The 15,606-nt window shown below is 41.5% G+C and overlaps 1 protein-coding gene across 1 annotated transcript in view; it reads left to right on the top strand.

Moving 5' to 3' along the window:
* The window catches only part of megf11 (multiple EGF-like-domains 11), a gene marked incomplete at both ends in the record, with an annotated part of 60,716 nt that overhangs the window by 31,723 nt on the left and 13,387 nt on the right, over window positions 1–15,606 (top strand). The window contains 8 exons of the mRNA XM_080474567.1: window positions 1,121–1,367; window positions 1,461–1,581; window positions 2,306–2,442; window positions 5,016–5,228; window positions 5,726–5,900; window positions 11,449–11,569; window positions 12,683–12,846; window positions 12,967–13,069. Coding sequence (XP_080330693.1) covers window positions 1,121–1,367; window positions 1,461–1,581; window positions 2,306–2,442; window positions 5,016–5,228; window positions 5,726–5,900; window positions 11,449–11,569; window positions 12,683–12,846; window positions 12,967–13,069 — 1,281 coding nt within the window. The remainder of the gene's footprint in view (window positions 1–1,120; window positions 1,368–1,460; window positions 1,582–2,305; window positions 2,443–5,015; window positions 5,229–5,725; window positions 5,901–11,448; window positions 11,570–12,682; window positions 12,847–12,966; window positions 13,070–15,606) is intronic.

Raw genomic sequence — 15,606 nt, 5'->3', positions numbered from 1 at the left:
TGTGAGAGATTGATGATTAATGGTTGCCTGGCAGCATTATTAATTGTATATGCCTGCTCCCCTTTCACCCCCATCATGGATACAAACAGTGAATCAACAAATTAAATATAATTTTATTGTTTCTGTTACTGTTGAGGAAACAAATCGACGAAAAGACAAAAACCTATAATGTTTGATCATACATATCTCTCAAAAGCCTACATTTGGCCTCTGGATCCTCTGTGAGCATCAACCCCAAATTTATATCCTACTGAAGATGGAAATAAAATAAGACATTAGAAAAGCCTATAAATACCTTTACGTACCCCTTTAACAAGCATTCAAATGATCTTGTGCCATTGTTTGTATGCTGAGTATCACGCTGCAGCAGCTGGCTGATGTACAGTATGTAGTATCAGATCATAAACTTCAGTGCCAGTGTGATGTTTCTGGTAATGAAGACCCATGTTTTTCTCAGGCTCACTGATGTGTTTTTAATCGATGCCTGTGGCACAAACGAATAGGTTAGATCAGCCCGTGGCTGCACAGATAATATTTTGGCTTCAGTTTACAGCAGGTTTTTGATCTTTTTCCGTTTGTTGACAGTAAAAAAATAACATCCCACATTTGTAGGAGTGTAAGATAAGAAACAAACAAAAACCTTTTAGACACATCGAAACTATGACTTTTTATTGCATTCAGAGAAAACTGACAATGTAGGCACTCAGTAAGCCAGTGGAGCATTAAGCAATTTTCACACTATAACAAGAAGTAATTAGTAGGAAACAGTAATTCTGTTAACATTTATTATTAATGACGAGCTATTGCATGCACCATAGAAATTCAATTACAAGTAATATTATGACTTTTATTTATTTTTTGCTCTTACATAACCATAATTAATTCAAATTTTCCCAAGAGAGAATGCTGTTACATAACTGGCAAAGTGTCTGAGACTTTGGACCACAATCCATGGATGGATGGATGGATGGTTGGATGGATGGATGGATGGATGGATGGATGGATGGATGGATGGATGGATGGATGGATGGATGGATGGGTGGGTGGGTCATTGTGCATGTTGTGTTACTTTTTGTTGTCACTCTGAATTGTTAGATGCCACTTATCTGTGTGCCTGCAGGCTGTGAGAGTGACTTCTGGGGACCACACTGCAGTAATCGATGCCAGTGCCAAAATGGGGCAAAGTGTAACCCCATCACAGGTGCCTGTGTCTGCACTGATGGGTACCAGGGATGGCGTTGTGAAGAGCCCTGTGAGCACGGTTACTATGGCAAGCTGTGCCATTTAACCTGCCAGTGTCTCAATGGTGCCACCTGCAACCACGAGACGGGAGAGTGCATCTGCGCACCGGGGTACACGGGGGCTTTGTGAGTACAAGAAACATGTTTATTCTTTAGTCTTCCATGTTAATGTCTGAAAATGTGTGCGAAACATTTGACTGTCAATGTGTGTGGCGACAGCTGCGGACAGCGCTGCCCCTCCGGTAGTCACGGGCCTCAGTGTGAGCAACGCTGCCCCTGTCAGAACGGAGGAACATGCCACCACATCACCGGAGATTGTTCCTGCCCTTCTGGCTGGACGGTAGGTAACACGAGCAAAAACTGAGAACGCAATGAGAAAGAAACGTCGGGTGGGGAACAAAAAAGTCTGAATGTCATAGGTGTTCCAGGAAAACACAGAAAAGTCCCTTAGGTAGTCTTACAGCAGTCAAACACAATGAGAACAGTAAGCTGAGGATCAATACGTCACTCAGTTTTGAATAAACCTGGGGGATTTTTTGCTGCCTGGAAGAAAGAAAAAGTAGTTCAGAGAGAAAAAAAGAAAGACTGACAACTTTGGACGTTGCCTCTGAATTCAACTTTGAAGCAGACTGACTTTCTTTAGTTGATGTGTGAACAATCTGTACAACAACATTATGTTCTAATCACAAGTATTTAGTGTGATTTAACATTATTTCCCGCAACTCTCCCACTTCACACTCTGTCTCAAGCCAAGTTGTAATTATAGGTAGAACACCAGACTTCTTGATGTTTTTTCATATCATCGCATTATAATAATTTACCCTATTATTGTTAACAGCTGTTAGGATCCATAGACTATAAAAAGCAATGATCTCCTCATTCTGGGTCTCCACACTTTGATAACCACAGTCTCAAATAGATGAACCACCATTTAACACTGTGTGTGAGTCGTCTAAACATCAGTAGCATGTGTAAAGAGTTTATTTTCAGGCTCTTCAGCGCTGATGAGGTTTAATCATGAGCGATGTGTCTCATGTGGTGCTTTTGTTGGCTGCTTTTCAAAGGGTTCGGTTTGTGCTCACCACTGCCCTCCTGGCAAGTACGGCATCAACTGTAGCAAAGACTGTTCCTGTCGTAACGGCGGACTCTGCGACCACGTCACGGGGCAGTGCCAGTGCGCAGCTGGCTTCAGCGGCCGCAGGTACGCGGTTGACACTCCTGGCAGAGAGGCCACTCCATTATTATGCATAAAAGCCTTTTGTGAAGTACTTGGTACAAACTTTTGTCCTCCTACTTTGAAAATGGGTCAGACAAAGGCATGATTTATTGATATTAGTATTTAATGCAAAAGAATGGTTTCATGCAGACAGCCACACATTAAACATTGACCTATTCTCTTTGTTGACTTCTAAATGAGCCACAAACCTGGCTGTTCTGTGAAAGATAAAGGAAATGCTCGAATAATTTCACGCTCAAGAGAAATAAGCATGTATAAATGCCCATTAGTCCATCTGAAGGCGGATTGGAAGCTTGTAATAGGGATGTGTATGTTTAATTAATCTTGTACTTCATGCTGGCCAGCAAGGTTTCATGTCTTCAGCCTTCATGCTCATCCACTCCCAGCCTGTCCATTGATCTCACCATAGGCTACATGCTGTTTGGATTCTGCTCATTAATTATAAGTAATGGGCTTATATTAAGGTCTCATTGAAATCCACAGATCTTTTCAGCTCCCTGTGCCTGCCAGAGCAGCCCAGAGCAGCCTGGGTTTATTAGCTCGGCTAAAGCAATTGTCTCTTGGATGGAAACACTTCCTTTACAAGACCTTTCCTTTACTTTATTATTTTGCAAAATTGCCCTCATTCATTTTGTCAGTGGCAGGTGAATTAACCTGCCAGGAATAATCTCAGATTGCGTAAGCCCCCACCCTCTCCTGTCTGGTATAATAATACCATTGTCCCCTGATAAAAGTAAAGCTGGTGTAATTTAAACATGAAACATAACGTGGCCACTTTATAATGTAATTGAGCTATTTGTAATAGCTTTGTTGGACTCCTGAGACCAAAACTCCACCAGGATCGAAATGTTAAGTCAGTATATTTTATTGAAGGAAAAAAAAAAATTGTGGGCGGGGGGGGGGGGGGGGGGGGGGGGGGGTACTTTAGTGTTTTATCTGAAGAAAGTCTTCAACAATATTAATTTCTGTGGATGATGACGATTATCAAGTCTGCATTCAACCCCTGCAGAGATCCTGAAGTGCTCGCAGTCGGAGGTGCTCTCGGGGCCTCCTTAACAGGCACTCTCTCAACACATTGGCCTGGGCTTTCACAAAATATTTCCAAAGCTAATATTGAAACATGAATTATTAATGATACATAGACTGTATACATTCAACTGTATTCGAGTTGGATTTTCAGTGCTGTTTTTATTCAAATATATAATAACCACTCTGTCTAAATTGTTACTCAAAGTTTCCCCTGTGCAAACTTAACTCATATTGTTTTTGGGTTACATTTTCACGCTTCATAAAAAGTAATCTCATAAGAATATTTAATATTGCTGTTTATCACAGATTATAATCTAGGCGCACACTGAGTCTGTCTAAATAACTTTAAGTACTTTCTCAGGGGAAACACGTCTATAAATGGGAACATGTCAAAAAAATGAAAACCATTGAAAATTTAATTGTTTTGGCAATTATTTTGCTCTCATAACATATAATAGAAAAAGTTACATTTTAGATATTGTAATTGTCATTACTATGGCATCTGGTGAATAAAAAAACAGAAACGAAAAATAGATTGTGATCTGAATTTTTGATTTTGACGACTCATAAATTACACATATGAAGAATGAATGAGACAGGCTTCAAATCTTTCAGTTTATCTGATGATTGAGGAATTAATTTTTTTTCAACGCCTTCATATCTTGAAACAGCTGTGTCATTAGTAAAAACAATTATTGAGTGTTTTTTGTCATGCGCTCTCAGCTAAATTGAGAAGTTAAAGCAGAGGGCATATAGGGATGCTTCACATAAATAATACAATCTTTTAAAATAGACATCCAAAAGTTAATGTTTTCAATTGTAATAACAATACTGTTGCCAGGGGCAATGATACTAGTATAACAAGTGTAAACTGGGCACCGTCTTCTCATCCTCATCTATGCTTTGGTGCATGTTTTGTATGTGTCCCTGCTCCAAAACACCTGCTTCTACTGAATGGCTGGTCATTAAGATGTGCAGATGCCAAATAATTATCCATTCATACGAATCAGTTTGATAGATGAACATGGACGCAGCACAGTGTGTCATTATCATCAGAACCCAGAAACACTGACTTAAACTGAATACAGCTTGCAACCTTTTCAAACACTTTAGCAAGCTAAATATCTGTCAATCACATAGTTTATTGTTTATAATTAAACATTTCTAATACAGCTCTTAAAAACTGAAAGTGATGTTCATAAATGTCTGTTTTTGTCTGAGAAGAGTTTTAAAATCCAAAGATATTCAAATTATTACATATGACAGAAAACAACAAACTGGAATCAAAAACATTTCATTGGTTAAAAATGTCAAGATTCCTTTTTAGCAAATCTGCATTCTTGTTGATTTGTTGCAGCTGTAATCTATATAGTATTTTTATGAACTACATGTACAGCGCTTCTCCTCCTGAATTTCATGTTCCTACACTAAAATTTTTCAACATGTACCTGATATTTTTATAGCACCAATTTAAAAGAGTGTGTCATTGCTGTGTAATTTTCCTGCAGATGTCAGGATGACTGTCCTGTAGGCACCTACGGTCCGCAGTGTAACCAGAGGTGTGAGTGTCAGAATGGAGCCAAGTGTCACCATATCAATGGAGCCTGTCTATGTGAAACAGGGTTTAAAGGTCCTAATTGCCAAGAGAGATTCTGTCCTCCAGGCCTGTACGGCCTCATCTGTGACAAGTACTGCCCCTGTAATACCACCAACACTGTGAGGTAAGTGAGACATCAGTGCAAGGCCACACACAGCTTTACTCTGACCAAGCCCTGAAGCAAAAGCCCCCCCCCCCCCCCGTAGCTCTATATGAATAAAGACTTCTGCAGCTCAATTTTGTCTCTTCTTAGCTCTAAGCCAGTGCTCATTCTGAAGTCTGGACACCCTTCAGCCGTGTCATCCAGTTAGCTTTTAATCGCGACCTTTGCTTCATTCATAATTTCTCAGCAGCATTCATAGTTAATGCAGTGTTAATGCCCTGATTCCGGCAGGAGTTGGGTATCGGCCATAGAAGTCATTACAGAAAGAAGGAGATAAGGGACACCTCATCTATCCTGAAACAAGCACGTAGACACATAGATGGATGAATTGCTGTTGGCGCAGACTTCTCACTTTGATCTAGCTCAGGAATGAAGTGTTGATACTCGCAGAGCAAAAACTTCACCTCACTCCTTTTCTTCCCGTTGTTGTCCCATATTTCTCTCTCATTATACCGTAGCTGCCATCCTCTTTCTGGTGAATGCACCTGCTCTGCGGGATGGACAGGGCTTTACTGTAATGAGACCTGCCCGCCCGGGTTCTACGGAGAGGGATGCATGCTGTCTTGCAGCTGTGCCAATGGAGCCGACTGTCATCCTGTCACAGGTTCCTGTATATGTGCCCCTGGGTTTATGGTGAGTATCATGTAACCTCACTGCTATTTAATATAGTACTCACACCAGGAGCCACTTCTATGGCAGTGTTGCACTATTATTTTGGATTTAATTGTATATGTTTTACTATCATTCTTTTTTTATGTTTAATATGACCTTTACTTAGTCCCATGAAATGTAAATCTCTGTTCTAAACACCATAATGTCAAGTCAGTCGGATAATTATATTACACAAGCCAACATTTAGCAGAGCAACTGAAATAAAAGGAGGCTAAAAAAGAAAGCGCTTTAAGACTTAAGATGCAACAAACTTAAGAATTGTCAAACAATGCAAACAATTCCGACACATTAAATAGTTTTTTGCGTTTCTATTTGAAATTTGCCAATTCGTTACCGTAATTATAGAATACTGGGAGATTAACCTTTAAATTGCACTTGTTGAAGTTCTCAGGAAGTTTAGAAGACCGACTATGAAATAAACAAGGATGTGAGGATATAGTGAAGGATGTGAACACTACTTTATGAAATTTCTGTTTAATCAAATTTATTGAAAAGAGCAAAACACTTAAATCTATATCTAATAAATTATACTTAATTGGAAAAATGTCTCAGTAAATATCTGGAAAAGGTTCTACCAGCCTGTTGTCACAATCTTCAGATAACTGAGTCCTGCTGTCCTCCAAATGTATGTGTTATGAATTTAAATCTGAAAAATTACCCAAAATGATTTACTCGTCCAAACACATGGAACATCTGAAATTAATGTTATTGTTAATGCGAAATCATGTGAAAGTTACCAAATATGGTCATTTGCCTCACAAATGTTTATCATTTTTACTTTTCTCTTTGTATCCTTTGTTACTTTTGTTAAAAGTGTAGTTTTGCATGATAAAAACGTAGTAAGAGTAACATACTTCATGTTTCCCCTGTGAGAAATTTAGATATGGAGGTTGCAGCTTTGATTTATCGGTCATGTTATTATAAGTGTTGTCCCATGTTTGTGTCATTGTGGTTGTAATGTTTTGGAAGTGGTCCGAGGTTTATTTTTAAAGCTGTTTGTACACAAAAACTCAAGAGTAAGGTGAGACATTTTATTATTGCCTTTTTATGAACGTGTGCTCTGGCACTCGAAGAAATTCTCCTCTAAATGATTCATTCTGTGGTAACAACCCTGCCACCAGTTGTGTGTATTCCAGAAACATGGTTCATCAGTCCTGACTGGCAGCGTCGCGTACAAGTGGAGAGCGAGCTTAGATCTCTATTCCTCGGCCAATTTGGAGAAAATTGAATCTTTGACCTATATGTGTTTCCATTTTGGTCGCTTTCCGTGCAGCCGTATTGTCCCCTTTTACAACTGTCAAATTAGTTGGGTAACTTCAATCAGTTTTCCCATTGTATTTCTTGTCTTGCAATCTGAAGTTACAGAGCAACAGAGACCGAGAGGGTACATTTCTGCCAACATTACATTTCAGTGGAAATTGCCTGTGTCTTACAGCGGGCCACCGTGGTGAATTGAGCTACCGAGCGAGGCCGCAGACTGTGTCTTAATTTGCTCCACCTGTTCTCTTTGGCGGCTTCTGGGAAGGGCTGCCAGATCCATTAAACAGACCTAGAGGGCAGGAGCTGGATAGAAAAGGAGGCAGTCAGATGGGAACAGACACGCCTCATATGGAGGATTGGTGTGTTTGTGTGCGTGTGGATGAGGGTGGGTGTGAGTGTTCACGGTAGCTTTTTTTTTGTTGTTGTTTTTTTGTAGTTTTAACAAAGCGGCTGCTGCTGTGCAGATAACACAGACACTTTGTTAGAAGGTAGAGCTGCGTAGCCGCTACCTGCAAGTGTGTCACATGCATGGCTCATGATTATTATCAAGTGAAGCTTTTAAAATGTGGCTGATGATGGTGTTGAAGCTATGATTGCAAGTGAAGTCCCTTCCCCAGGGAACAGCTGATAAGACTAAGCCTTCCTACTGCATCTTTGTTCTGGAGTCCCATCGGGGGGCAAACCAAGCAAAGTGTTGGAGCAGACTGAGCACCTGCACGCTTGATTTAGCTCTAGTAATTGGACATGCTCTTTTTGACTGGGACAAAGTGATTACATGTTACCTATTCAGGCTTTGTCCCTTGCAATCTGCAGCATGTACGTATACAGGGTAGCCCTTCTCCCCTATGTCGACTGTTTCTACAGATTCTGTTGATACTGCTGTATCTGAAATATGAATGCATGAGTAATTGATTCCGGTCTGCCTTTGTAGGTGGTGAAAACAAATCATTTCACTTTCTCTCAGGGCTTTCTTGCCTCATCAAAAGGTTCACGGGTTCATTTTCTGTCGTGCTGCATGAATTTTAAACTGCAGTCACTCATCCAGCAGTTAGATGAACTGTTAAGGAGTGAGACTGATTGGTAATTAGTGGTGCCATTTGCATCTAGCCTCAATGGGTACCAGCCTGATCAATGTTGTGTCAGCCATTGCCTTTCTGGGGAAACAAAAAGCACTCCAATTACATTAAGATACTAATAGATATGAATTTAGTGCCTTGGCCAAGGACGACCTGGCTGCCTCTCAGTGGCTCAGGTTTGGTTGCTGCCTCCGTCGGCTGTGTAGTTATGTAAGGTCCTGCTGCTCCCGTGCAATGGACTGACAGTCCGTGTATTAATAATGATTCTCCACATACAGACTTCTATCCTTCCAAGCTCCGAAGGAACATGAATCAGTCGACTAATGAGAGAGCCGCCTTTCCCCTCTCGAGAGCAGACCAACCACTGGTTTCCTCACCATGAGGGTGAAACCAAGTGGAATTCAACGCAGCCATGGATGCAATAAAATCCATGTGGTCATTTGTGGCTGCATGACGTTTTATCCATGGGTCCAGTCACCAGTAAATTGCCTGTGCTCTGTGCTATAGAAAGCTCAAGCCCCCCACCCCCAAGTCACCCCTCCCTTCCCGGCTCATATTTGCCCGGCCATCCTCCTGGCTGGTCGAACTTCTCTCCACATTTAACAACTGTAACTGAACTGCTATTGTTAGCAGTCTTGAAGCTGTCATTTCCAGCAGAACAAAGGTTATTGCAACCGATTGATAAAAATTTCATTCACAGACAGCCGCTTTTATGTGGCGTACGGGGAGAGGAGATGTTTTAAGATGTGTGTTCTGCCCCTGGCGTCCACTGGCACATCTCCTCCTGCCTCTGTTTAAACTGAGTTCAAAATGATAATGAGAGCAGTGAGCAGCCAGCGGTCCCCCAGCTCTCTGGTGAGCGAAGCAGGAGCCACTCAGGACTCCTCTGGGCCTCTAATTGGAACTCTAAATCATTGTGTCACCTGTCACTCAAGACGGGGTTTGAACGGGAGGGTGTGAGAACCCGTAGACTAGCTGTGATCTCCGGCTGAAGGAGGGACGAGACTCGTGAAGGTGGGCTGTGCTCAGCCTTTAAAGCAGAGAAATTCTAATGACAGCAGGCTGTAGAGGACATAGAAGGAGTACTCCGTGTCCTTTGCCAGATAGTTCACGCTCAGCCTGCACCAGCATGGTGGCTGTCCCTCTCCTGTTGGTGTTGTCATAAATGCTGAAACGGGACTTGTAAGCAGTTTGACAGCAATGCCTCTGGGATCCTGTTATCACCTGTCCATCCATCTCACTGTGGTATTTGTTAGTGTTTAGCCCGTTGAGCCCAGTTTGTATTGCCATGCATGCCACCACCAACTGCGTGTTCTTGGGGGAAAGGTTCAGATAGTTGTTATGCACATCATGTTTTCACCATGAGCTTTAAGACATACGGGTCACAGTCCACCCATCTTTTATGCAGGTAGGATCAGTAGCAGTTGCTACTTAGTGGACGGAGCATCGTAGGTTGTTAGAATATAACAGATGATTGATAGTGGGTGAGACTTTTAAGACCTAACCGATTCCATCCTGAAATTTTAATCATTTTTAGTCATACTGATCCGACTTGCTTCTGTCTACAAAATCACTGTAGCGCACTGAAGGTTTTAAAATTCAGAGGTTGGCTTCCCCAGCGAGCGGCCGAGAAAGACACTTCAGGAAAAGATCCTGCCGTGTTACAAACACAATAAGAAGCCAGTTATTGTCGTCCAGCATGCTGATTTTATCATGTAAAGCTGCATCAGGTGCTGTTACAGGCAGCTCATGAAAGCAAGGAAATGACACATTTTGCATCGAAAAATATTCTTCAATCATTTTCAGTCATACATCAGACACATCTGCACACAAGTACATCATATACTTTTTACATTTTCTTATATTTTCAATGTACAAATTTATAAATCAGAGAAGTAAAATCACTCGACACTCCTCAAAACTTCAGGCTGTCAAGGTTCTGTCAATTAGACACTATTTTGAATAAAAGTATAATTCTTCTGTAATTTAATTCTGTAAGTAAAACTGTAATATTTGAAATCGAGTATATGTAAGCTGATCATCTTTGTCTTGTTCTTCATAATTTTACCCTGTAAATCATGAAAACCAAATACACTATTTATAGTTGATAAAATACTTAATAAGTTCAGATGTTTTTCCTGTTTTTCCTGTTTTTCACCTGATTTCACAATGATCAATATTAGAACAAAAGAAATGCTTGATATTGAGGATTTTACCAGCACATGCACATGATATGTTGATATAAAGGGAAACATGGGGACACACTGGAAAAAAGCTGTGTAAATATCAATAATCTATATTATTATATTATGTAAAGACACTATTAAAACAATGGCAAGAAGAATACAAATCAACATCAATGTTTTTCTCAAGCAAACACACATTTAAAAAGATGGAAACATAAAAAAGGAATTTTCAATTTGAGCTATATTGCTGCAGTTATATACTGCATACTAACTTATTACAATGTGCTATATGCTTTCTACTGTGATTGATTGATCTTTTTTGGGTTGAACCCTCATTGTCAGCCTTTAGCATCCAGTTTAAAAAGGTGCATCAATACCTGCTGACATCTCAAGGCAAAGTCCAGGATTTAATGTTTCTTTAGTTTACTGAGATAGTTTTAAAAATGAAGTGAGGATGGTTAGACGGAATGCCAGATTTAGTCATTGCTTGGTTGGTGAAAGATGGGTGAAGGGTCTGGATTCCTCAGCTTTGGAGGTCTGCCAGTCTTTCTGCTGAAAAGGGGTGAGACTCTCCCTAATGGGAGAAAGGGACAAGTACTGTAGAGAGAAGTTGAGGGATGAGGAAGCAATGCTGCAAAAAAAACCAAAGCATGGCTGCAAGTAAGTGCTTTCAGAATATATAGAGTGTATAATTGGAGGCTCGGAAGGGATAGCTTGGGTTGATCAAGTGTGGGTCTTCCTTGAAACTTCAGTCACAATAATGAATCCATTCAATTTTACAGTTCCGCTGCTCCTTTTTGTGAACAGATACAGTATGAAGGCTCTAAGTAAACAGTTCAGTAAGCGATGGCAAGGTGCAGGGAACCTTTACTGTCTTCCTGTCTGCTTCTGTTCAGACTGTATTATTCCTATTTTTGGTCTGACAGAGTCAGCATTTATTTCCACGTTGATTTGTAGCTTCATGACTTTGTGTTTCTTCCTGTACAGGGTGAGGATTGTGCCACACTGTGTCCTCCTGGTCTGTTTGGGCCGAGCTGCATGTCCACATGTTCCTGCCATAATCATGCGTCCTGCTCTCCTGTCGATGGCTCCTGCATCTGCAGGGAAGGTACAGCATAATTGACTCGAGGTGGATGTTCACAGCAAGTTCCCCACATATGAGTTCTGCTACACTGACTCCACCGTATACTGTATGATCTAATAAGCTGGATTCTAAATGGATGAAGATTTGTAGCCTGCATACTGTAACCCACTGCCAGAAAATCCCTGCCCTTCATTTATTTTATGGCCAATTTTCAGTTTAATCAATGATGCACACCCTAAGCTATTTTTCTATAAATTATTTTCACAACCAGAAATTCTGTGCCAGCAGAGTGTCATAACCATAAATGTGTGATTGCCCTGACCTTTTGGCCCATGCTTGAGACCCCTGATCTCAGGTTATGAGCAGCTCATTCTTTTCCCTGAGATTTTTATTTGAGGTGCACAAAACGGGGTGGAAAGCACTTGAGAAAAAAAAAGGTAAAATAAAGAGGGAGCGCCTAGAGGTCTTGAAATCAAGGTGCTGACGTGCCTCAGTTTGGATGGTAAATGAATTTCACTTACACAGCATGTTTGGTGGTCACAAGTGTGCTTTCATTTTTCATTTTTTCATTCACGAAACAATGTTAACAAAGTTGTGTGCAGCGTGTTTCCAGACTAAGCTGGACCACACTGTCTGTTCTGGTGGTTTGATTTTGACATTTCATCAGAAGAAATGTTTATAAATAGGCAGCATAATGATTCACCCTGAAAATTGTGAACAATACTTTAAAGTGGCCTTTGAGACATTTTGTTCAAGAACATAAAGTCAGCATTGTTCCACTGAAGAAAAATGTTAGAATCTAGCCACAATGATGTAATGAAACAATGTGTAATGTATTTAATAAACAATGTAAATAGATGTATTGGATTTGATCTTAATGTGTACATCTTTATAGTGTTCAGAGACTAAGAAGTTGTCAGTAAGAGTCGTCTTTTGCTGAAGAGCCACCCAGATTTATAATAATCTCTCCCGGAGCTGGTTCCTTGTAGATCAGGAATTTGTAGCGTATGCGAGGATAAGCAATTTGTAGCGTATGCGAGGATAAGCCCCCCATTTTTTATGTGTGTTTTATAAAGTGGTGGTAAATATAAAGTGCTGCTCTGAGTGTATGACGTGTTCTGTGTTTTCTCACTGAAGGCTGGCAGGGTGTGGACTGCTCCCTCCTCTGTTCCAGTGGTACGTGGGGTCTGGGCTGTAACCAAACATGCTTATGTAGCAATGGAGCCGCTTGTGACCCCATAGACGGCACCTGTACCTGTTCTCCAGGGTGGAGGGGGGAGCACTGCGAAGAGTCCTGTCCTGTAAGTCCTTGTTTTATCGGCAACATATAGCCATCAAACTTTTGGACAACTTCTAACAATTCATTGTGCCCTGGTGTGACGCTTTAAAGGTGTAACTGTTGAGGTTTTTATCGTTGCCAGGATGGCACGTATGGGTTGGAGTGTCGGGAACGCTGTGACTGCAGCCATGCTGATGGCTGTGACCCTGTGAGCGGCTACTGTCGCTGCTACCCCGGCTGGACAGGTAAATACTGCTTCTTATTCTCGCAACTGACAGTAACAGGATAAATAAACTCTTAGATATGAACAGGATTTATTTGTTATGCTCATCAGCGCAAAGTCAAAGATACAGCATGCTTGTCAGAGACATTCATTTACTAAAATTGGAAAATATGCTGCAGCGTTCATGATTTGTGTTGTACAGTATGTTTACAGAATGTCTCAGCAGTGTTTTGTTAATTAAATGTTCAATTTGTTTTGCCACTGAGCCGGTGGCGTCGCCGAGTGAGCGATGTTGAGAAATGAGCTCTAAATTAATTCTTCTGCCTGACACAGTGGATGCTGCTATGCAATCATGCTTATATTGCATCTATTATTGGTTGTACCCAACAACTGAACTGACTCATCATATGAATATTTGGAGTCGGAATCAAATAATTGGCTCAGAAGGCTCTCATGATTATTAGACAAAGTCTATGATATTTTTTTTTCTTATTTTTGGGTCTGGTAATTATTATATAAAGTTTCAGTTTGTTTGTTTTCTGATTGAAGAAAGTATTTATTTGAGCTTTCGCTCTTTCCTACCCAAAGCAGTCTCCCCATTTCAACTCTGATCCCCTCGAGATGCTCATTTTTAGTTTAACTCGAACATATGTCCACTTTCTTTTCCCTGTCATTTAAAGCTTTTGCTTACAGGGGGAAAAAAGCTGGAGGTGGGAAAGTGTGAATGTCACAGCGAGGGTGAGAGTCATTATGCTCAAAAATGAAGTGTCGCATCTGAATGTCAAATTCAGGGGGGCCAGCCGAGGACCTGGTCTCTGAGCTTTGGGTAGAGAGGTGCAGTCGGGGAGAGAAAAAATTCAGTAGGAAAGGTCAAGCCTGTGGGCTCTCAGCAGCCCACTCCATTCAGCCTCCTGAGCTCAGGGCATTTATTCTGGGAAACAATGTGGGTTTTATTATCTGCAAGAACGGAGCCGGCAAAATGGGCCTCTCATGCTCTGAATCCTGCACAGGTCGGGACCATCTGTCAGCCTTAATTGAGTCACCAGGGTGCAGGGCTGGGGGCAGTGTGCAGCCCAATGGGTCGAACAAACACACATACATACATACTTGAATCGAGGAGGCTTGACAATAGTCTCGCTGAAGTAAGAAGCACCTCGAGTGGGGACTACTTCGAATTCACCACAGAAATAAGTCAGGCATCCAACAAAATGGCTATTTACGCACTCTCCAGAGCAGTTTTATACTGTCAACACTGCATCGCCAACTGTGATCCGGTGTTGGTGAGGCGTTTATTTAGCTGTCAGCTCGTTGTTAGTTTTACTGTGTAGTTTGTGTAAATTGTCAAGAAGCTTGACTCGCAGAATATGTGCATCTAAGTGGTTAAACTGCCTGTGACCCACACAGCTGTTGCCTCGCTGTCGTAATCCTGACATCAGCCAACAGAGGTTTTAAAGAGGGCCCAGACGAGCCATTTGATGCGGTAGGTCCATGCTAGTACATGTTAAACAGGACTTTGCCTTTCATATTTGAAGAGGTTCTCGTCCATGTCATAGAGCAGGTAATGTGAGTGTGTGTTTACATGCACTGAGAGCGTCGAAAAGGGAGAGAGAGGTTTGCATTGCTCTGCTCGCTATGTACAAATTGGATGGTGAGACCTCTGGCACTTCTCAGCGAAAAGGCTCCTTTGAAGAGACTTCAGTTCTGGCTTCTCTCACTTTTTCTTCTTCTCCTTCACTAGGCAGCCAAAGCCCCTCTGTTTGTCACCATTAGACTGAAAAATGTGATGCTCTGTCCGCATTCATTTTCTGACAGTAAAGGCAGTCACTGTTTTTTTTTTTTTTTTTTTTTTTTTTCTTCCTGCCTGGCCTAGCAGAACCTCAAACACACTTGCACAAGCCTTGCCTTCCTTTTGAAGTCCACAGCCTGGCTTCTGACTAAATCACTGGTACCGAGCCGCCCTATCTCATCAGCGCCGATGTTTCCTCTCCTCAACGCTTCCACGCCAGCCATTCGGTGCTTTGGTTATTGTATGACATTAGTCCCAAGAGTTTAGCGCAGGTTTAATTCAAAGGTACTGCAGTAATGCTGCTTTAATGGCTGCACTATTCTCAGATATTCTCATTCAAAGAAAATTTCAAATGAGGCTTCGAAGTGAGGGCTGGAGCTTGAAAGGTGGCGGAGTTTGCATGCAAGTGTGTGAGAGTGTGACTCTTAAGTGTGTGCATGTGCAATCACAGTGATGTACAGTGTATTTCCTTTTACAAAACTGTGTGTAAGTATTACAGCACATGTGTGACTTCTTTACCCTTCCTTTCCCGTCTTTTAAAAAGCCTTGATGTGCGGGTGAGGCAAAATGTGATCATCCTGATGCGTTCACAAGCACAGTGAGATCTATGTATGGATGCAGTGTTTTGCATTCGTTGGTTTGAGTTGCACAAAACACACTGTGACACTTCCAGACTGTGCTCTTGTAGCCTGAGTACTTCCCTTCAGCTCTGCACACTAACCCGTCTCTGCTGAAAGAGAATGGGAGACAAGCTCGGCCTCTCTGGAGACCCA

Source organism: Lipophrys pholis (assembly GCF_963383615.2).
Source record: "Lipophrys pholis genome assembly, chromosome: 11".
NCBI classification, from domain to species: Eukaryota; Metazoa; Chordata; class Actinopteri; order Blenniiformes; family Blenniidae; genus Lipophrys; species Lipophrys pholis.
Note: the sequence above shows the minus strand (reverse complement) of the source record. Positions and strands in the feature narration are given on the sequence as shown.